General features: G+C 39.1%; 2 protein-coding genes across 4 annotated transcripts in view; both read left to right on the top strand.

Moving 5' to 3' along the window:
- Window positions 1-1,378, top strand: part of FAM135A (family with sequence similarity 135 member A) — a 54,450-nt gene extending 53,072 nt beyond the window's left edge. For all 3 annotated transcript variants that reach the window (XM_070932912.1, XM_070932914.1, XM_070932915.1), the window contains one exon: window positions 12-1,378. In XM_070932912.1, coding sequence (XP_070789013.1) covers window positions 12-217 — 206 coding nt within the window. In that variant the 3' untranslated portion in view covers window positions 218-1,378. The remainder of the gene's footprint in view (window positions 1-11) is intronic.
- A 4,463-nt stretch (window positions 1,379-5,841) lies between these two features.
- Window positions 5,842-12,437, top strand: SDHAF4 (succinate dehydrogenase complex assembly factor 4). Its single transcript, XM_070954633.1, has 3 exons — window positions 5,842-5,939; window positions 8,127-8,279; window positions 11,119-12,437. Exons 1-3 carry the CDS (start codon window positions 5,879-5,881, stop codon window positions 11,226-11,228), a joined length of 324 nt encoding a protein of 107 aa, XP_070810734.1. The 5' UTR covers window positions 5,842-5,878; the 3' UTR covers window positions 11,229-12,437.
- The last annotated feature ends 8,849 nt before the right edge of the window (window positions 12,438-21,286 follow it).

The raw sequence follows: 21,286 nt of genomic DNA, 5'->3' as shown, positions 1-21,286 counted from the left end.
TTCTTTTACAGGACCAATATATGCTGAAATGATCCAGAATATGCTTCTGCCTGTTCTTCAAAGCAAGGACTGCAATTTAATTCGATACAATGTGCATTGTGCACTGCCAAACACAGCTGATTCTCTGATAGGAAGAGCTGCACATATTGCTGTTTTGGATTCAGACATATTTTTGGAAAAGTTTTTTCTGGTTGCTGCCCTAAAATATTTCCAGTAGGAATAAAAACATTGTAACAGACTTGGTTATTACCTCATTAACAGATAAATAATGTGTGATATTAAACTGTAGTTACTGCGGTATTTTAAGAGATATTTATACTTTTTTATATGGAAGATAATTTATATCATCCATGTGAAGAGCTTTTTTAACATCAACTTTACTTTCTAGGTATGTGGCTGTGCAATATTTTTTAATGTTTTTTTTTTCTATTTTTCCTATTTTGGGTACCTAATTATTTCAGAACAGATTTAAGCACAGTTATGTGCAATTGATGGATTTAGACTGCAAATGTTATATGACTACATTTTTATGTGTCTTTAGATGCCAAACACTCTGAATTTCAATGTCTAAGAAGGTATTAATTTGATAGATCTCTTTAGAACTCTAAAAAGCTGAACTGGAAAACAAACTGCTGGCTGCTAAAATAACTATAATAAGTATATAGGTTTGTTCAAGACCACTCTTTTGAGTCACCTGTTTGTTACGTCACTACATTCAAGCTGAACTACTTTTTACAGAAGCATTATTGAACATACTCTGCCTGTGGAAACTACATTTTTCTACTGATCTCAATAGGACATTAGTTTACATTTTCACCTTTATTACTGGAACATTAGTTTTCATAAGCAAGCAATTAAGGATTTTTGAATGTTGAAATGTGAGCTGCCTTCAAGTGGAGTTTTGCAAAATTTAATAAAATGGCTCTTTATATTGGTTCAGTTCTTCAGTGAACCTTTTACATGGGACTTCCTTGTATGTACATTTTTAAAAAAGTAAACATAAATTTCTGCAACACTTTTATGAATGTAAATTTTTGAATATTAAAATTTATTGATAAATTATTGTAAATAGAAATCAGTTACATCTTGAAATGGAAAAAAATGCTAAATTTTTGTGATAACTTAGCTTTTTTAAAAAAATATCCAAGAATGCTAAAAGTCTTACTGGGGTTGAAAAGTAGTGAGTTCAATATTCATCCCTTTTCACCTTTTTTCAGGCAGAATGCTTTTAAAAGGGGAAAAAAATCTTGTCATTATGCAATTGTAACCAATAGTTTTTCAGAGAATACAGTTTTGTAGTATATCTAATGCATGTTTATTTTCTAACATTGTGTTATTGCATCTTGTGTTAATAAACTAAAAAAAAATATTAGAGAAAGCAAGATTTTGCTTTTTCCACATCCTGAGGATAATATATAACCCCACAGAGCTTGATAACAGATTGAATATTATTTAATTTGACAGTTTTTCACTGCAAACTGTCCATATGTGCTATTGGTTTAAAATCTTGCATTTTCTAATTTGAATAGTGTTTAAGAATAATTTAATTCTGTGGATGTGCAATGGTTTGCAATCGTGTGTTACTGAATTTTATTGAGCAAGACTTAGAAATAATTACTGCTACTTGGCCATTTCACCGATTGCACTAATAGCCCAATCTGTGGTTATTTCTCTGAAGAAAACCCCTGAGTTTTAAAGGAGTTAGTTTTTGAGTACAGATACAACAATTTTATGAATGACAATATTTACTAACAAACATACATTCACAGAAATACCTAGTTTTTTATGCAATATATAAATAATTCTAAGATTGCAATATTTTTACTGCTTGCTTCTCAAAGAGGTAACACCAACAATTCTCATTTTGAAAACATATTAAAAAAAGACTAATCAGGCTTTGGCCTAATTAATATATAAGAATGGAAAAGTAATTTAGAAGCAGTGGAAAGGTCTTAATAGTGTATGTTAATGAATTCTTGAATATGTTTTTTTTTTCTGCTTGCATTCTTGAAACTAAAAGAATGTACTTAGAAGAAAAAGAAGATGAATCAATGATTGACTCATATTCCGTTTTTTCCATTATATTGTTAATTTTAAATTGATAGATGGGTTAATAGTGAGTGTGCAGCTGTAATGGAAAATGTTATTTGCCATGTTTCAAAAGATTAATTAACAATCTGTCAATGTTTTAATATTATGCCTGCAGCTATTACTGTTTTATGACTTGAGACAGAAAAACAAATTTAATATAATTGAAACAATATAGCATGCTGCTTACAACTATATAAACATGAATACTCTTTGCACTTAACTTTCTAATTAAGTGAGGTAGTTCAAAACTTCCCATTTTGCCTGTGGCTCACTAAATCTGAAATTTGACTTAAGTATTTGTCTAACCAAGGCTATGAGAAATTGTCCAACATTTTTTCAGACTCTGAAATAGATTGAATTTGTGTTATTATTGGTTTTATTAATTCTAGATACACATCAGTTTTAGAAATGCCAGCTGGTTTGGAGAGAAATGATAAGCTTGTAATGTAACTTGTGCTATGTGCCTGGTCATGATTAACAGCATCCACAGCAAAGTGGATTAATCCCAAATCACAGCATGTGTGCAATGACATTGCATAAATATAGGTAGTACTCGACTTACAACACACTTGGGATCAGAATTTCCATTGCTAAGCAAAGCAGTTGTTAACTCACATCTGATTTCACAACCTTTTTTGTCGTGGTTGTTAAGTGGTGGTGGTTAAGCAAATCCAGCTCCCCTGATTGACTTTGCTCGTCAGGACCTAGCTAGAAAGATGACAAATGGCAATCATGTGACCTTGGGATGCTGCAATCATTGTAAATACATGCAAGTTGCCAAGTGCCCAAATTCTGATCACATGACTGTGGAGATGCAGTGGTTGTAAGTATAAGGATTGGTTCTAAGACACAGTTTTCAGTGCCATTGTAACTTTGAATTGCTAAGGTTGTTAGTTACCTTTATGTACTTGGGCCCCTATGATTGATGCAACTTGGGTTGCTATGATTGCTGTCCTGTCCTGCTCCTGGCTTTAGTATAGGTTTTTTTTTAACTGAAAAGTAATTTAGATAGAGTAATATATTTGCATCTACCATTAAAATATTTTAAAATATTTGTATGGGTTCAAAAAAAAATAAATTTAAAATATGTGTTTGGACATATGGACTATGGTGTCCAAATTGAAAATACTTTATATAAAATGCCATGTTTCAAATTTATTTTCGGATTCAATAAATAGGGAAGTGATATAAAGAACTCCAGTAGTTGCAATCTGAACCATCTCCCATGGTTACTATTAATTTTTTATAAGTGTTCAAATTACTTGGTTGATTGTTACCATAGGATTGTAATCAGGGTTTTTTGTACTTGATTTATGTAGCTTGAATGATCAAACTTAATTAATATTCCATTGACTCTTCAATTATATTTTCAAGCCAAATGCAATCACTTCAGCAATTGTTACGGATTTCTAACTTTATTTCTGTTTTTTCAGTCTGAACTATTATTCATCCACCTGTTTTCTTTCTTAGAATTTTTAAACCGGTCTTCTTTCTTGTAAAACTAAGGGTTATTCACAAAACCATCAGCAGAAAAAGTCTCAATGTTTAGGGAATTCAATAAATTTCTGTAGTCCACCCAGTATATCCTAGACATTTATTTAAATAAGATGCTGTTTTATAAGTTCTGATAGGAATATAAGTCTTAGTCATGCTGTAGATCATGTTTCTATACCAGTAATTTTATTATAGTCCAACATTACAAATAAGCAAAATAAAGTGAAATGAAATGAAAAAGACAAGATAATATTTAACAATGGTGATGGATTGCACAAAGTCTGCCTAATTTTGCGGACACTATAACAAAATTTGGCTACATTGAAAGAGACTGCTCCAATAACAGCAATTGTACATAAAAGATTGGTGTTTCCACAATATTTTATCAGGTGAGGTGTTATGAGATGGGTCGATGAGTCTTTATAGAAGGTACAGTACATTAGGACATGAGCTATAGAATGGGTGAAGTAAAAGCAGCACTAGACTCTGCTGTTCTAGTTTCTTTTTAAAAATCCCTTGGCTTCAACTGGATTGACTGGCACTCAGAAAGTAATTCCACCTGCAAATTGGTAAAGAAGATTCTTCTCAAAGCCAAATCCTATCTTGGTAAATCCGATGGCCAGGCCACTGAATCAACATTTCCAGAACTGTAAACTTGTTTCCAATAATTTACTTTCGTTTGTTCGTGCATGCATGATTTTAATTGTACAAAATCTGCAATTTTAGGAACAATCATGCTAGTATTTGTGCTGTTTTAAATATTAGGAGCCCCAAATCTTTGCCAGTATATGCTTTCCTCCATTCCACTGGGGTTTCAAGAAATGGTCCCTAAAGACTGGCTTCTTTCCAAAACAAAAACTGCAATGCACTGAAGGCCAGTTGTTATGCAGTCAGGTCCCCCAAATTTAATCTCTCGTGTCTCCTGGCAGGACTGATAAAAATATAGCCATAAAAGCTGATGTGCTCATGCCAATTTGTCTGCATTTATTTATTTATTTATTATTCAAATTTCTATACCGCCCGTCTCCTTTCGGACTCAGGGCGGTGAACAGCCAAAATAAAACATTTATACATAAAGTATGATTAAAAATAGATTTAAAATAATTAAATTTGGCCCATAGTTTAAAATTTATCAATTTAAAATCCATATCAAAATTTAAAATCAACCATAAAATCATAAAATCAAGAGAGACCGGCTAACTGAAAGAGATGAGTTTTTAGGGCCCGACGAAAAGTCCGGAGGTCAGAAATCACTCGTATCTCTGGGGGTAGATTGTTCCAAAGGGTAGGTGCCACCACAGAGAAGGCTCTCCTCCTGGGGGTCGCCAGCCAGCATTGTCTAGCCGACGACACCCTGAGGAGGCCCTCTCTGTGGGAGCGAACTGGCCGGTGGGAGGCTATTGGTGGCAGAAGGCGGTCCCGTAAGTACCCAACACACTTGCCCAACACAGGGCCTCAGATTGGGTTACTCTACCGCAGTTCAGTCATGCCCCGAATTTGACCATCGACTTAAAAGCATAATATGGTTGCTTAGGTTTTGCATGTGTGAATTCAGCAAACTACATGTTTGCATTTCTGAGCCAAAATAGCGTGTTATGGGTGATGTCACACAAGTGTTTAGATGAAAAACCGAGAGAGAATCCGAAGTCTCTGAAAAATGATTAGGATGTTAAAAAAAAAAAAAAACCAGCCTTGAAGAAAAGCATTGCAAAACCGATCTGTAATGTTGCGAAAAGGAGCGCATCCAGGTATTGATGTAGCCACTAAGAGCCAAAGTAGACTTCCAAGAGCCTTAACCGCCTAATTCGCTCATGAAGAACCTACCCCTATAGAATCGATCAAAGCGATGTCCCCCCAAAAAAGCGGTTTCCCGTATAGTTCCAATATAGTTTGCAGAGGTTGTCAAAAAATAGGAAAGGACGTCGCTAAAAAATACTGTACTATACTACTAATTGCTTACTTAGACCGAATGGGATGTTGCAGGGATCGATCGCGATCCAATACCGCTTTTTTACCCTGGCGAAAAATTCCCGCCGGGTCCCACGATTCAGTCTATGTGGCCTCGTTTAAACCACAGCAGGCTCCCGCCTCCTCCTCTGTATCTACTCTAAATAAAACGCAACGTTCCTTGACAAAAGCTGCAAAGAGAGCCCGAGACGCAGCTCTTCCTCCATCGGGAAGCCAGAGGCAAAGAGGCGGCCGGGGGGTGGGGTTTCCTTGACAAGCGCCGCCCACTTCGCTGGGGCAGTAGAAGCGCAGCAAGGAGGGGAGGGGCGCTGGGTCCTGGCAGGAAATGGCTCTGCGGCTGTCGCTCCGGCAGGGCCGTTCTTTCGTCTCAGCTGGCGGACAAGCCAGTAAGCGGGGAGCGGAGTTTGGCGGCCGGGTGTGTGTGTGGGGGGGGGGGGGGGGTTGTCTGCGGCTGAGTACGGGGAGGTGGTAGGACAACCCCGAGTCTTTCTCAAGGGGGCAAATGCTGCAGGGGCCAGTCCTAGACTGCAGCCTCTGCCTGCTCATCCACCCCCCGCCCAGGCACCTTGTTCGCTCGGATCACTCATAAAGGGGACAGTGTGGTTTCTTTCACGTTGTTTCCCTTCTTTGGCTGAAGTCTCAATTTCTGCCCTTCGTTTGCCCAGTACAGGTAGCCCTCAACTTATGACCACAATTGAGCCCAAAATTCATGTGGCTAAGTGAGAACTTTGTTGAGTTTTGCCCCATTTTACGACCTTTTCTTGCCACGTGTGTTAAGTGAAACACTGCAGTTCTTAAATTAGTAACTATTAAAATTAAATTAAATTAAAATTAAAAAAAACTATTAGTATACTATTTTTAGTGAACAGTCACTAAATGAACGGTTGTAAGTCGAGGACTACCTGTACTTCAGAGTAGTGTTAAGTCCCAGGTATTTAATAAGACTTATTCTAAGGTACATGGGTAGGTACAACCTCTTCCACTATTTTTGCTTCTCTATCTTGGCCCAGCTAAGCTTTTCAGGATTTTCAGATTCATTTCTTGTAAGTAGCTACTCAAGAATTTCTTCCTCTCCCTCTCCCAATAAAATGCTAATGCTTGTTCTGTTGTAAGCTGCTCAGAGTCGCTTGGATAGTGAGATGTGTGTTACATAAATTTAATAAATAATTATTAAACAAATATTTGCTACCCACCTTTGTTCCACCAAGCTGGTTAAAGGGTTATTCTGTAAATTGTGTTGTGAAAGAGGTTGGATTTTTTTTGTAAAAAATGGAGCGAGAAGTGATGGATTTGTACTTAAAAATTCTTAACTTACGTCTCCTTCGGTAAGAAAGGTGTGTCTAAAGAAGAAAGAGTTGTAGAATATATACTTGTTGACTCTGGGCAGTTGATAGGTAACAGGAAAATCATACATATAAATGCTTCATTTTGGAAGAAAAATGTATTATGTGTAGCGGAACAGAATTCTGAACACTCTGTTCGATTTAAGCATACCACATGCACCATTATATGGGATTCTCACCTGCATGACCCTGTAAATCATGATACCGTATGGGACTTCTGTCATACTAAAGATGTCCAAATCTGGAGTAGTTTCCATTTTTAATTAGCGCTAACAGGATTTGAAAACGGCAATGACAGCAGTTACCCTGCTCCAAATGCGGTCTTGTAAACTGCACAACAAAGAGAGGCACTTCAGAGTATATCTGTCTTGGAGATTATGATCACAATGAAAACCTTACTGTATTTACTGTAGAGAGAGGTTGGTCACAGGTGATCATTAATGCGATCCTGCGCATGCTCATATAGCAGTCTCTTCAGTGCACATCCTGTTTCTGACTCTGGGCCTCTTCCTTCTTAAATTGGCCTCTGACACAGACAGGAAACTGTCCATATGTGTTCTGTATGCATCCATATTTATATTATACTTTTTTTACATGATAACCATTTTTGGTTTTATCCATTTCCATGGGCCATTTAAAATCTCTAGGCCAGTGATGGCTAACCTTTTTGCTGTCGCGTGCCAAAAGCGGGGGGAGTGCGGGGGGTCACTTGCGTGCCCACACCCATAATTCAATGAGCCCTGACTCCCGTGCATGCGCACATGTCCCCCACGCTCCCCCCACTTTTGGCACACAATGGCACAGTGGGCCAGGTAGGCCCATTTTTCGCCATCCCCAGGCTCCAGAGGCTTTCTTGGAGCCTGGGGAGGGTGAAAATGGCCTCCCCCCGGAGGCCTTCCGGAGGCAGGAAACAGCCCATTCCCCAACTTCCAGTGGGACCGGAAGGTCCGTTTTTCACCCTCCCCAAGCTCCAGAGGCTTTCTAGGAGCCTGGGGAAGGCAAAACGGCCTTCTCCCCCTCCCAGAGGCCCTCCGGAGGCAGGAAACAGCCCATTTCCCAATTTCTGGTGGGCCCAGAAGGCCCGAAAATCAGCTGGCCGCTGGAGCTGAGCTAGGGCAATGCTCGCGTGCCCACAGATATGGCTCCACGTGCCACCTGTGTCACACATGCCAGAGGTTCACCATCACGGCTCTAGGCCTATAACATACATCTTATGTTTATATATAACAGGCTCAGCTTTTCTGCACAGTTCTTTGGGAAGTAATACCTTTAGTGCAAAACGAAGTACTGAACCCACCAAACAACCACTTAAGAAGCCAGTAACACCAGTAGGTCGTTTTGATACACCAGAAGAATCCAATGTAGAAAAGGAGTCACTAGAAAGTAAGTGTGGTTGTGTAAAATATAAATATAATAAATGGTGTTAAAACAGGTACGGTCTTGATATACTATAAATATCTTCAGAGAAGTATTAAAGGAAATTAATACATAGAATTATGTCTAAAAGATTGTTTAATGTTCTGGAAAAAGATGTTGAGGGGAAAATCGAAAATATTTCTGCCCCATTGATTCTCTATTACATTTCTCATGTGAACTCTGAGCCAATTTTTTCTTTTTATGTCCATCTCTTCAGAAAATATAATTCCTACATGATGTTTTATTAAATCTTTAGTTACTTTACATTTTTTCTTTGGCTTTCCGAATACCTTTTATTGTTTAAATATGAATGTACAGCTAAATAATTATTTTGTGATATATAATGTTTTAGACAATATATCATTAACTTCAAGTTTTTCAAAGTTTTTCATTTCAAAGAAACTATATATGCATGCCATGAAGCTATAGGTAGGTAGCTTCATATGTACTTAAATCACGTAGCATAACTTTGCATTCTCTAATATAATTTACTTTAAAAAATGCTCCTCTATTGAAGTACAACAATGTTGGCTCATATTTATCTCTGACCCTTGAGTCATGGGCAAATGTGCCATGCAAGTACGGTGTCACAAGATATTAGGAATGAACATAATTCATAAAGTATACACATTATTTTTAAGTGTGCTTGTCATCTGCTACCCATGGATACTTCTTTCCATTACTTGTCCTAAAAAAGCTGTAATTAAGTAACTGCATAACATGGGAACCATTCCCAAAGTGGTTTATTCCCAAATGCTATTGCTTGTAGAACTTCCTATAAATTTATAATATCCAATCATGCTGAAACTAAAATCCAACAGGTGTGTCAGTGTGGGTGTGTGTATTCATATTCATTGAGCTCAAGGCAGGAAACATACATAATATTCCTGCATCTGATTTTCCCCTCAACAATAAGGGGTGGTGGGTTGGACTGAAGAGAGTGACAGGTCAAAAGTCACCCAGCTGGCTTTTATGCCTAAGAGAAACCTCAAATCCCGTATAACACCAAATTACTATGTCATTTGAGTTCTACTTGGGTGTATCATGGTAGTTTTAATCCCATTGATAAAGCTAGAACAAGTAAACAGTCAATTAATTTGGCTTATATAATAAATAAGGCTGTGTAAAGTCTGACTTCCCATTTTGCAAAAATGACCTTTCTATGATATAAATTTGTATTTTCTAATTTTGGAGTACTGTGGCATTCCTTTCAAATTCCAGTGGTGGTGTTATGCTTACTTTATTACTGGTGGCAGCCAACTATTCTTTTTTCCCTCTACTCTGGATTCTCCCTGGGTGGCCCTATGTTTCACTTTGAAGAAACCCAATACAAGCATTTCTCATGGATATACAGGTAGTCCTCAATTTAACAGCAGTTTGTATAGTGACCAAATTTACAATGGCACTGGAAAAAAGTGACTTATGACTGTTTTTCACACTTATGACCATTCCGGCATCCCCATTGTTAAGGAATAACCCTTGAATAGCAAGGGTGTGCACATGAAAGTGGTTGAGAGTAGCTATGAACAAGCACAGTCACCACACAGATATACTGAGTTGTATTACAGTTTACATTCAAGAAAAATAAAGCACAGTCCAATAAACAAAGTCTTCATACCAGTCGTAGTAATCATACACAGTAAACAGTTCTTCTGGAGTTGCAAACAGTAATACAGTAAGTCAGATAGAGATATCAGAGAGCAAGAACAACAAAGAGAACAAGCCATGTTTCTAGCTCCCTCTTAAGGACATTGGCAACAAAGCTAATCAATCAGGACACAGTATGATGCAATAGAGCAGTCTTAAGTCTTAAAGCTATACAATACAATTGCACTACACTGCAAACATACATTGATGGTCTATATATTACAAGTTAGGTAATAGTCTTATTCCTAACACATGGTCATATGATCAAAATTCAGACACTTGGCAACTGACTCATATTTGTAATGGTTGCAGTACCCTAGGGACAAGTTTATCACCTTTTGCCACCTCTGTCAAGCAAAGTCAATGGGGAAGTCAGATTCACTTAACAAATGTGTTACTAACTTAACAACTGTGGTGACTCACTTAACAACTGCGGTAAGAAAGGTCGTCAAATGGAGCAAAACTCACTTGAATGTTTTGCTTTGCAAAAGAAATTTTGGGCTCAATTGTGGTCATAAGTTGAGGACTACCTGTAAGTAAAACATGGAAAGCCGGGGAGATGGCAAATAAACCGTAGAGATTATTGTATAGTATCAGACAGGATATTCACAACTATTCTTTGGCTACCCCGGAAGTTTGTAAATGCAAGAATAGCAATAGCACAGACTTATATATCGCTTCACAGTGCTTTGCAGCCCTCTCAAAGCGGTTTGCAGAGTCAGCATATTGCCCCCAACAATTTGGTTCCTCATTTTACCCACCTCAGAAGGAGGGAAGGCTGAGTCAACCTTGAGCTGGTGAGATTCAAACTGCCGAACTGCAGTCAGCTGGCAGTCAGCAGAAGTAACCTGAAGTACTGCATTCTGACCACTGCGCCACCATGGCTCATAAAACCTGCATGCATAAAAACATTGACAAAATTCTTTTATTTGAAATGCATTTGAAAAGCAGATTCTCTTTCATTGTATTGACTGAAAACTAGGAGACAGAAGTGCTGAGTAATTTTTGCCATTGTGCTAGTAATGAACTGAGTGCTAAAAATAAGAAAGACTCTCCAATTGAATCAAGGAACAGCACATACAGTCAAACTATGGATGATATTTGAATGCATCTGCTATTCATCAGGATTTTTGCATATTTTTCTCTCTCTTTTTTTTAGAATTTCCCAATGATATCAATCCAACGACAAAAGAGAAGGGTGGTCCCAGAGGCCCTGAACCAACTCGTTATGGAGACTGGGAAAGAAAAGGACGCTGCATTGATTTTTAACTCCTTTTATTTTTTGGGATAATGACATTTGAGTGAAAATAAAACCAAAAAGAGTGAGGGAGGGGAAACCACTTTACCTACATAAACCAAAATCTTTGCATTTATCTGTAACAAAGTGTCATATTCGTAGTATTTAACTAGAATCTTTGTGGATGTTTATGGTTAAATATAGTGAAATGGCATTTTAATAAACTAATGTGGATAGGTTCTCCACTGTTGATTTGGGTGATGCTACGACATTAAGAAAAGATGTAAAACTCTGCATGAGAAAATCTAGTAAAACTAGAGTTTAATTTATAGGTTTTCAAATCGACATTTTGGTGAAGTTCCATAGTGGCAATAGGAATGCAATAGGATTTTATTACTGTTGAAATATTAAACATACTTATTGGGAAAAAAATTGTTGAATTTATTTTTCTTATTGAATTTATTTCACTTTCAAAGAACACTTCTATATTGGATTTAGTATGACAAAAACAGTTCATTATTCAGAGTTTGCAGAATATCTTCCGACTTTATTACATACAGGCCAAAGTATGGCAGAGCAAGGGATTTCTAATATTTCTTGATTTCTACATAAAGTAATGAAGCAAGTAATTTTTCCACATGTATGAACATAGTTTAATCATGATGGAGGAGACTGCTGAACCTTTAACTGTAAAATGTACCAAAATTAGCACACTGTTTAGGCCATTTATCTATATTTAAACCAAATACACAATGTAATTCCTAATCATTGCAAGAAAATTGTTAATTATTACCTATTAGGTTTATGTATTTTTCTTTTTAGACATGTGAAAAACTGTGAAAGTGACTTTATTCCAATCTATTTCATTTATTGTTCCTCTGCACTTAATGAATTGTTTATCCCTATCTTTAGAAGAAGTGGCAATCTTGATTATGCTATCATTTATCTGTCTGATCAGCTGCTTTTATTTAAATAAAGGTTTCTTTATAAAACTATTAGCTTATTTATAAATAGCTAGAAATGTGAATTCTCAAGTGGAAGTACATTCAGGTTTTCTGAATATGAATGTATTTTCATTTGTATCTACAATGCTTTAAAACAGCATATTAATATTGATATAAATGTCCATAGAAACTTATTGAAATAAATCTAGTGACAATGAGTACTTTGTTTTGAATATTCAAAACAATTTCTCCAATTTAACTGCTTTTTTATACGGTTGGGTAAATATTTCATGTTTGGAAATCTTGAGATTGTGTGGGATCATATTCCTAGTTTTTTTCCAGTATTGACAATAAAATAACTACATTTTCCACATTTTCTCTTCTTAAGATTATAATTTATATACATGACCACATTACACATGATACAGGTTTAGTTAAAATTCTGTCATTTTATAAACAAAGTTAAAATTGACAGTAGAAAAGATATAAACAGAAGTATGTTTTCTTTTCGCTATGGTAATGAAGTGGAAAATGAAAGTCAATGCAAGCAACTTTTATTTGTACTGAGTAGCTATTTTGCAATATGGTAAATAAAACTTCATCTGTCACAAATACTTAAGTATACACCATTTCTATGATATAACTTGCTTGGTATCTGATTATGTACTTCATAACCACAACGGAAAACAAAAAAATACATTTTTGTTCTTCACAAAAAATGCAATAAATATTATTTGTGATGCACCATACTGTATTTAATACAATAGAGATTTACTAAGATAAAATGTGTTTTGTGATAAAGAAGTATTTATGCTTAAAGCATTAAAGAGGAAAATACCTCCACCTGATGTTAAAAGTACACTCTTTTTGACAGTGAAAAGACAACGTGGATCTGGGTATAATATATTTGTCTATGTTGCATAAATTTATTGGTTTGTTTTGTACTTCAGGTAGTCCTCACTTACTTATGGTGATTGGGAATGGTTTTGCTAAGTGATGAGATCATAAAGTGCAATATCATATGACCTTGGTGACTTACGAAGGTGATTCCCTGTGATTAGGTGAATCCCATATGGTTGCAGCGTTCCATGGTCATGTGATCACCGTTTATGAACTCCTGCCAACTTCCCTATTGACTTTGCTTATCAGAAGCCAATAGTGAAAGTCAGAAATGGTGATCACCTGACTGGGATGCTGGCTGTCATAATTGCGAGCTGGTTGCTGAGTACCCAAATCTCGACCACATGATCATGGGGATGCAACAACTGCCACAACTACGAGAATCCGTCATACATACATACCAGTGGTGGGTTTCAAAATTTTTTACAACTGGTTCTGTAGGCATGGCTTGGGTGTGGCATTGCTTGGTGGCCGTGGCTCGGTGGGCATAGCAGGGGAAGGATACTGTAAAATCTCCATTCCCTCCCCAATCCAGGGGAAGGTTACTGCAAAATCCCCATTTCCTCCCAATCAGCTGGGACTTGAGAGGCAGAGAATAGATGGAGGCAGGGCCAGTCAGAATTTTTACTACCGGTTCTCTGAACTACTCAAAATTTCTGCTACCGGTTCTCCAGAACTGGTCAGAACCTGCTGAAACCCACCTCTGTTACATACGTTTTGGAAAGAAAGAGACTTTCCATAATTTATTTTTATAACATTACCCTAATAAAGCTACAATGATTGGATCCTTACTCTTGCTCTGGGTCCTAGTCTTCCTTCCTGGGTTTTATTCTCTATAACCAAGAGCAGAGCATGTTTAGTTTAGTTTATTTTTAAAAAAAATTCACAAAAATCTGTAAAGAATCAAAACTTCCCAGATTATCCCAACTATAAATTTAAACTTAAAATGTTAATTAGTCATACTTCAGAAATGTAGGCAGGCTGAATCACCATTTCAATAATCTTAAAATTAGAAGACTAGAGAAAGAATACTGTACAACTTCTAATGTTAGCCTAATGATTTTAAATTTTGACATTTTATTACCAGAAAAACCCCTAAGAGGAAAAAATAAAATTTGAGACAATTAACCAATTTATAAAATTCATATAATATGTTACTTCAGAGATATTCAGAGACGTCTTGGTTTTTTCTGCAGATAAACATGAACTCTATTTGTTTTCTGAAGTGTTTTCCAGATTTTTTTCTCCCATAGGGATAGATCAGCATGGAAGATGCTATTTAGTCTGTAGAGTATAAATACCTGCCTGCTGTTTAAAACTTGCCTCACCGATGGATATAATCATAGAAACATGATGCTTGCTTCTTTTGAACAGCCAGAATCTTTCCTCAAGAAGATTATGTCTTAAAAAACGACATTGTTTTGCATTGTGCAGTATACTGACAGAAATCCTACCATAAATGAATATGTGGAAGATTACAGTAATTAAGCATTTTTTGGTCTCAGAAGTCAAAAATACAGAGTCCAGCCATGTTTGGTCTCTTTGGAACAGTCCATTCCTCTCTTGTCACTGACATACTCTCAATATAGCATCTCTCGCTTCTCCCACTACCATCCAGCCTGCTGGAGTAAATGGTAACTTCACTCCAGTTTTGGAGTGGAGGGGCAGCAGGTTGATGCTGTCACGGGGACTCTGTCCTGCAGTTGACCAAAATTGCTGCTGTGGGTGTTACCTACTGAACAGTGGTGGGTTCCTCCTGATTCGGTCCGGTTCAGCCGAGCCGGTAGCGGTGATGATATGACATCACCGAACCGGTTCTCCCCCCCCTCGCCCTCCCACCCCCCACGTTATTCTTACCTTTTATTTGGTCCCACCCCCAATCTATTGCTGCCTCCTGAGTCCCAGCTGATGACTAGAGGGAAAAAAACTGTTTAAACTCTTGCCGCGGGGCTTCAAAGGGCCGTCCTACAGCTGATCACTGTTAAAAGCAAACAAATGAGTCGGGTCGTAAGTGCGAGGACTGGTCGTAAGTGCGAGGACCTTCCAGAAATGACTCTGACCAGCTAGCCACGCCCACCTAGTAACATGACCTCCAAGCCACACCCACAAAATAAGTCACGTCCACAGAACCGGTAGTAAAAAAATTTAGAACCCACCCCCGCTACTGAAAGCGGGAAATGTTACTATCATTGTGCCTGCCCATTTTGGTGGTGACTGTTCCCAATCAGCTTCAGTCTTCTAATGTCTTCCTGTAACTGGCCACTCCAAGTGAGTCTTCTTGTTGACTTGGGAGCAGGGAGGCACAGCAATAAGAGCCCTTGGTCCTCCTACTCCACTGTAGTTGGGACAATTTTATTTTGATAAAGGGGCTCCATCTTGATTGCTACTACTACTCAATTTGATTCTCGAAGCTGTTTCCCTGGTCAGATGTTTCCCTTACCATCACCACCCTTCTGCTAGCTTGGCTACTATAGGGAATATAACTTGGGGCGATACCACAGAAGATGAAAACTGCAAATGTGGGGAATTGCAGAGTCCTGAGCATTGACTGAAATGCCATAATCTTGATAGACTCCATACAATTGACTATTTGTTCCTGGCCAATGATAAAGCTATTCAGGCAGCTACTTTCTGAGCCTCAAATGTTATATAATGTCACATAAGTGTTTTAAATTCAAATTACTTTTGTAATAGTGAAAGTTTTCTTCCTAAAGTATTCCTAAAAAAATACTTTAGATTGTTATATTGGATTTAATTTTTTTTTTAATTTAAGATGTTCTGGACTCAAAAAATGAATAAATACATAAGCTTGGCCTCATGAGCTCTTGCTGTACCTCCTGACAAAAGTGCTGAGCAGTTTGTACACAGGTACCACGAGGTGCTTGCACACTTTTCCTTCCTTCTTTCCTTGAGGAGCAGAAGAAATGGGGGTTTCTTCCACAGACAGGGAAACATCTTAAGGCCTCCTGTTCTGGTTAGTAGAAGGTGTAGAATTAATTATTTCTTGTCAGTTCTGTCTCAGCATCCTTTGGAAGGCAAACAGAAGTCCATTCTTTGCATGTCAGTTAAAGCCTTTTTCCCTGCAGTTAATTTATAAACTGTTTATCATGGAGTAATATGCAAATTTGAATAGACAGTTGCACAAAGGCTTAGTGAAATTCTAACTGGAGTTGGATGTGATTTTGTTTTCAAACCTGATCTATGTCGATTGATAAATGCCATATGCATAGTCTATAAATACATCAGTATTCCTAAAAAAAATACTGCCCTAAGTTAATGAAACCTTTATAATGATCTTAGAATTACATAATGGAATCTGCAACATGGAAAAAAAGGGTTATAATCTGAATAAAGGAAAATAAAATTAAAATTAGACAAGCTCATTAGCCTTGATGAGAGAATAAAGAAAGATTAATTCCAGGAAGTATTTTCAAAGGTATTATAAATCTTATGGCATAAGAATAAACTTCCAGTTTAATTTATTTTAGCCCTGAAGAAAAAAAGTGGTTTTCTAAAGAAATGTCAGATCTATATAAAGAAGAAACAGTCTGCCTCAGAGGAATGCAAAAATGCTGCAGGATTGATGAGATTTGTCAGAACATTGTACATCAGGCTAATTATGTCAATCATAACAAAGGACAATTGAATCTCACAGCAAATAAATTATGCACAGTTGGCTCTAAATAGTTTGTTTTCAAACCAAATTATGATGCAACAGCATAAAAAAGATGGTCTTATTGCTACAGCAATTAGCTTTGGGCAGAACAGAAATGTTGTAAAGAAATGAAAAGACACAAAGAAGATGCTAGATGTTATGGTGGCTTTTAAAAATGCATCATTTATGTGTGCAAATACAGGAAGATTTGTTGTTGTGCAGTAGTGAATCACAGGAAAGGAATGGAATACAGGACAGAGCCTGGGGTGTAATAGTAGTATTATTTATATGTTTCTACAACAAAAATATTTTATTCTGAGCTTGATTTCTAAAAAAAGAAAAGCAGAAGAGACATCTATGGATCGCAACATCACTAAGAATTGTTAATCACTAATTATGATTGTAAGATCCAATGGTTCCTCAGGTTGAGAGAGAACTGAACCAAAGTATTGCTTCGATAATTGCTGGTGAACAGGAAGTTCTTCATCAGCTTTAGTTTTACAATTCAGGAAACTATTATGAGCATTTCATTTATTTATTAAATTTATATATTGCTCATCTCATTGTTGCAGCGACTCCGGGCAGCTGATTTTCATCACTCTGTTTACTAGTTATTTAAACAAACAAACAAAAAAACTCCTGCTACCTTGTTTTCCCCAAAATAAGACATCCCCTGATAATAAGCCCAATCGGGCTTTTGAGCGCATGGCAATAAGGCCAAGTGCTTATTTCAGGATTCAAAAAAATATAAGACAGGGTCTTATTTTTGGGGAAACACGGTAATAAAAATTACTTTTATATAATCAAAGCATATGAAATAATAAAGTAGGAAAACAAGCAAAGGACATCACAGTTCTCTCAGGAAAGTGCTCAATAAAACAAAATATAAACTAAAAGGTAAAGATATTAATCTAATGCAATCAACTCTTGCCACATTTTAAATGCAACCAAACAGTATTTGGCTACAATCCTGGCTATATCTTCAATTGAAATTTCCCTAGTAAACAAAAAAAAAAGTTTCACATAAAGAGACTGGGAAAACCAAGCAAGCTGGAAAGAGAGCAGATGTGTCCCACAACTAATGAAAAGACACAGATTATACTTTCCTGCCAATTTCCTATAGCTACCGCATTATTAACACCTTTCTGTGGATTATCTTAATCAATTTTAAGGGGATCCGGGAGGAGGGTGGTTTTTAATAACAAAAATGAGGCTGGGGGGTCTCTTAAGGATCAGCAGCCATGCCAGTCTGACAGTCCCGGGGGGTTGGGAGTTGTAGGGGATGCTCGGAGGAGGGTGGGACATTCTATATGTTATGAAATGGGGTTGAGGGGTACCCCGGACTGTGAACCAGCTCATGAGTAAACACACTGAGACTGAAATAATTCTGACAGAGGCGTCTTGTGTAAAAATATAATTTACTTTAAAACATTTAAAAAGCACTATGTCTTTAAGAAAGCACATTAAAACAAAGTCTTATCTGGGTATGTGAAGCAAGGCTATCTCCCTAGATCCCTCTCCACAATACCGAAACAGTTCACAAGAGAATAAAGCTCGCATGAAGGTAAGCAGCTTCGGTGTCGATACATCATCAAGGCAATCAAAATGGGGGCAGCACAAACATCACAGCTCAAAGTCACCTGAAGTAAAAACAGTTCAAACAGCAAACATTGCTTGAAGCTTGTGGGAGGAAAAAGGTCCAGCAACAGCAGTCCCGATGATAGCTTGCGTGCTACAAAACAGCAAAAGGCAAGCATCCGTGGGAGTTTCTCTGCAACAGCATCTGGAGTCCTTATCTGCATTCTTCTCCCATCTGCGGCGTTGCATCTGCTCCTGCTTCCTGCAGGAGCTGTGCATTTAGGCCTAAACCAGGAGTCTAGGCCCGAGTAGCAAGCGAAAAGGTCCTTGCTTATATGGGGAGTTAACCTGCAATTAACTAGGGCAGGGAAGGCTTGCAGGTAATTACAAACAGGAGATGGCTTGATTGAAACCATACTTGTTTGTGAGTAGGCAAGTAGCCACAGCAATCCTGGAAACACTCGTGACACTATACCTGTGATGGTGGGAGGGGGCAGAAGAAATCGAAGTAGGAGTGGGGAGCATCACACCAGATGCATTCAGATGGTGGCTTGCTCCCATACCTCCTGCTCACCCTGCTTTCCTGGGGATATGAGAGCGAGGGACCCTGGTCTCCGTCTGGTATATGTGAATGCCAGGTCCGTGATGAATAAGGCCCTCCTCATACGAGATCTTACTGATGAGGAGGGTGCGGACCTGGCCTGTATCACAGAGACCTGGTTGGGGCAAGAGGGGGAAATCCCTCTCTCTGATTTATGCCCCCCAGGCTTTCGTGTCCTGCACCAGCCGTGACACCAGGGAAGGGGCGGGGGAGTGGCAGTGATTGTTAGAGAAAGTCTGAGTCCTAAGGAGGTCACTGTCCCTCAGATAAGAGGATGTGAGTCTCTTCTATTGAAGTGGGACCCTGGAGTTCAGTCGGGCTTGTTGGTCACATACCTATCTCCCAGCTATGTTGCCACAGCCCTGCCCGCGCTGCTCGATGTCTTGACTGAAGTGGCACTCGAACTCCCCAGCCTTTTGGTTGTGGGAGATTTTAATCTGCCTTCGATCGGCGAGTCATCTGAGACAGTCTGGGAGTTCATGACCTCCATGGCAGCCATGGACCTGACTCAGGTTATTCAGGGCCCAACTCATAGGGGAGGACACACACTCAACCTGGTTTTTCTCTCTGGGCAGTGGATAAATGGTCATGGTAAGGGGGAACTTTCCATCACTCCCCTGTCATGGACTGACCATTCCCTCCTTAGACTGGACTTTCAATCTGCCAACCCTTGCTGCTGGGAGACGGGACCCATAAAATGGTTCCGCCCCAGGCCTGATGGACCCAGAAAGGTTCTTGAAGGAGCTTGGGACATTCCCCACCTCTCAATCCTGCGATTCAGCTGAGGCTCTGGTGGCATCCTGGGAACGGGTGGCTACCGACGCCTTGGACAGAATTGCACCTTTGCGGCCTCTAACCCGACGCAGATCCCGGATCGCTCCTTGGTTTTCCATGGAGCTCCTGGAAATGAAACTTCGGAAAAGACACCTAGAGGAGAGTTGGAGGTCCTCCCGATCTGAATCTGACTGAACACAGTTAAGAACCCATATTAGGTCTTATCTAGTGGCGATGGAAGTGACAAAATGAGATTACTTCACTGCTCTCATTGCATCTGTAGAAAAACACCCAGTGGCCCTGTTTCGTGTGACCTGCTCCCTCCTCAATCAGGGAACGAGGGAAGACCCTTTACAGGGCAGAGCTGAGGATTTTGTACAGTTTCTGCATGATAAAATCGCTCAGATTCGGATCAGATTGGACTCTGACTGGGCAGAATCCAATCGGGAGACTAGGGTGGGTCTTGAGAATAATATCTGGATTGAGTTTGACCCTGTTTCTGTCAAGGAAGTGGACAGGATTATGGGCAAATTTAGTTCCTCCACTTGCTTATTGGACCCTTGTCCCTCCTGGTTGGTTTCGGCTGCCAGGGAGGTGACTAGAGACTGGATCCAGGCAATTGTCAACACTTCGTTGAGAAAGGGGAACTTCCCTGCCTCTCTTAAGGAGGCGGTGGTTCGACTTCTCCTCAAGAAGCCTTCCCTGGATCCAGAGTCACTTAATAACTATCTTCCTGTCTCCAATCTTCGCTTCATCACGAAGGTTGTTGAGACTGTAGTGGCGCAACAGCTCCCACAATTCCTGGAGGAAATGGGATACCTTGACCCATACCAATCGGGCTTCCGACACGGACACAGCAGGGAAATGGCATTGGTCGCTCTGGTAAATGATCTCTGGCAGGCTTGGGATGGTGGTTGTTCCTCCATCCTAGTCCTACTTGACCTCTCAGCGGCTTTTGATACCATCAACCATGGTATCCTACTGCAGCAACTTGTGGGGTTGGGGGTGGGAGACACTGTCTTACAGTGGTTCTCCTCCTACTTCTCGGGTTGCTTTCAGTTTGTATGGGTGGGAGGGCGGAGATCCACCCCGAGGCCCCTAAATTGTGGGGTGCCTCAGGGGTCGGTTCTCTCCCCCTACTCTTTAACATCTATATGAAGTCACTGGGTGAGATCATTCGTGGCTTTGGGTTGAGATATCATCAATATGCTGATGATACCCAATTATACATCTCCACCCAGACCACCCCAGAGATGCCCTTTCCATGATGTCCCATTGCCTGGAGGCTGTACGGGCCCGGATGGGCAGAAACAGACTCAAACTCAATCCCTCCAAGACTGAGTGGCTGTGGATGCTGGCATCTTGGGTTTCAGAGGCCCCATCACTTTTGATGGATGGGGAAAAACTTGCCCTCGTTGATAGGGCTCGCAATTTGGGTGTCCTCCTGGATGCTCAGCTGTCCCTAGAAGACCATCTAATGGCCGTGACCAGGGGGGCCTTCGCACAGGTTTGCCTGGTGCGCCAGTTGCACCCTTTCCTGGACCGAGATGACCTTCGCACAGTCACTCATGCCCTGGTTACTTCCCACTTGGATTACTGCAATTCCCTCTACATGGGCCTGCCCCTGAGATGCACCCA

Source organism: Pituophis catenifer, unplaced genomic scaffold (assembly GCF_029215685.1).
Source record: "Pituophis catenifer annectens isolate HBS135680 unplaced genomic scaffold, rPitCat1.0.hap2 SCAF_1, whole genome shotgun sequence".
In the NCBI taxonomy this organism is placed as follows: domain Eukaryota; kingdom Metazoa; phylum Chordata; class Lepidosauria; order Squamata; family Colubridae; genus Pituophis; species Pituophis catenifer.
Note: the sequence above shows the minus strand (reverse complement) of the source record. Positions and strands in the feature narration are given on the sequence as shown.

Bases quoted from the DNA above. Each gene is read 5' to 3' on its own strand.
- SDHAF4 (XM_070954633.1), top strand. From the start codon at position 5,879: ATGGCTCTGCGGCTGTCGCTCCGGCAGGGCCGTTCTTTCGTCTCAGCT. The intron at 5,940-8,126 runs GTAAGCGGGGAG...TATATATAACAG, and splicing joins CTCAGCTGGCGGACAAGCCA to GCTCAGCTTTTCTGCACAGT. The intron at 8,280-11,118 runs GTAAGTGTGGTT...TCTTTTTTTTAG, and splicing joins AGAAAAGGAGTCACTAGAAA to AATTTCCCAATGATATCAAT.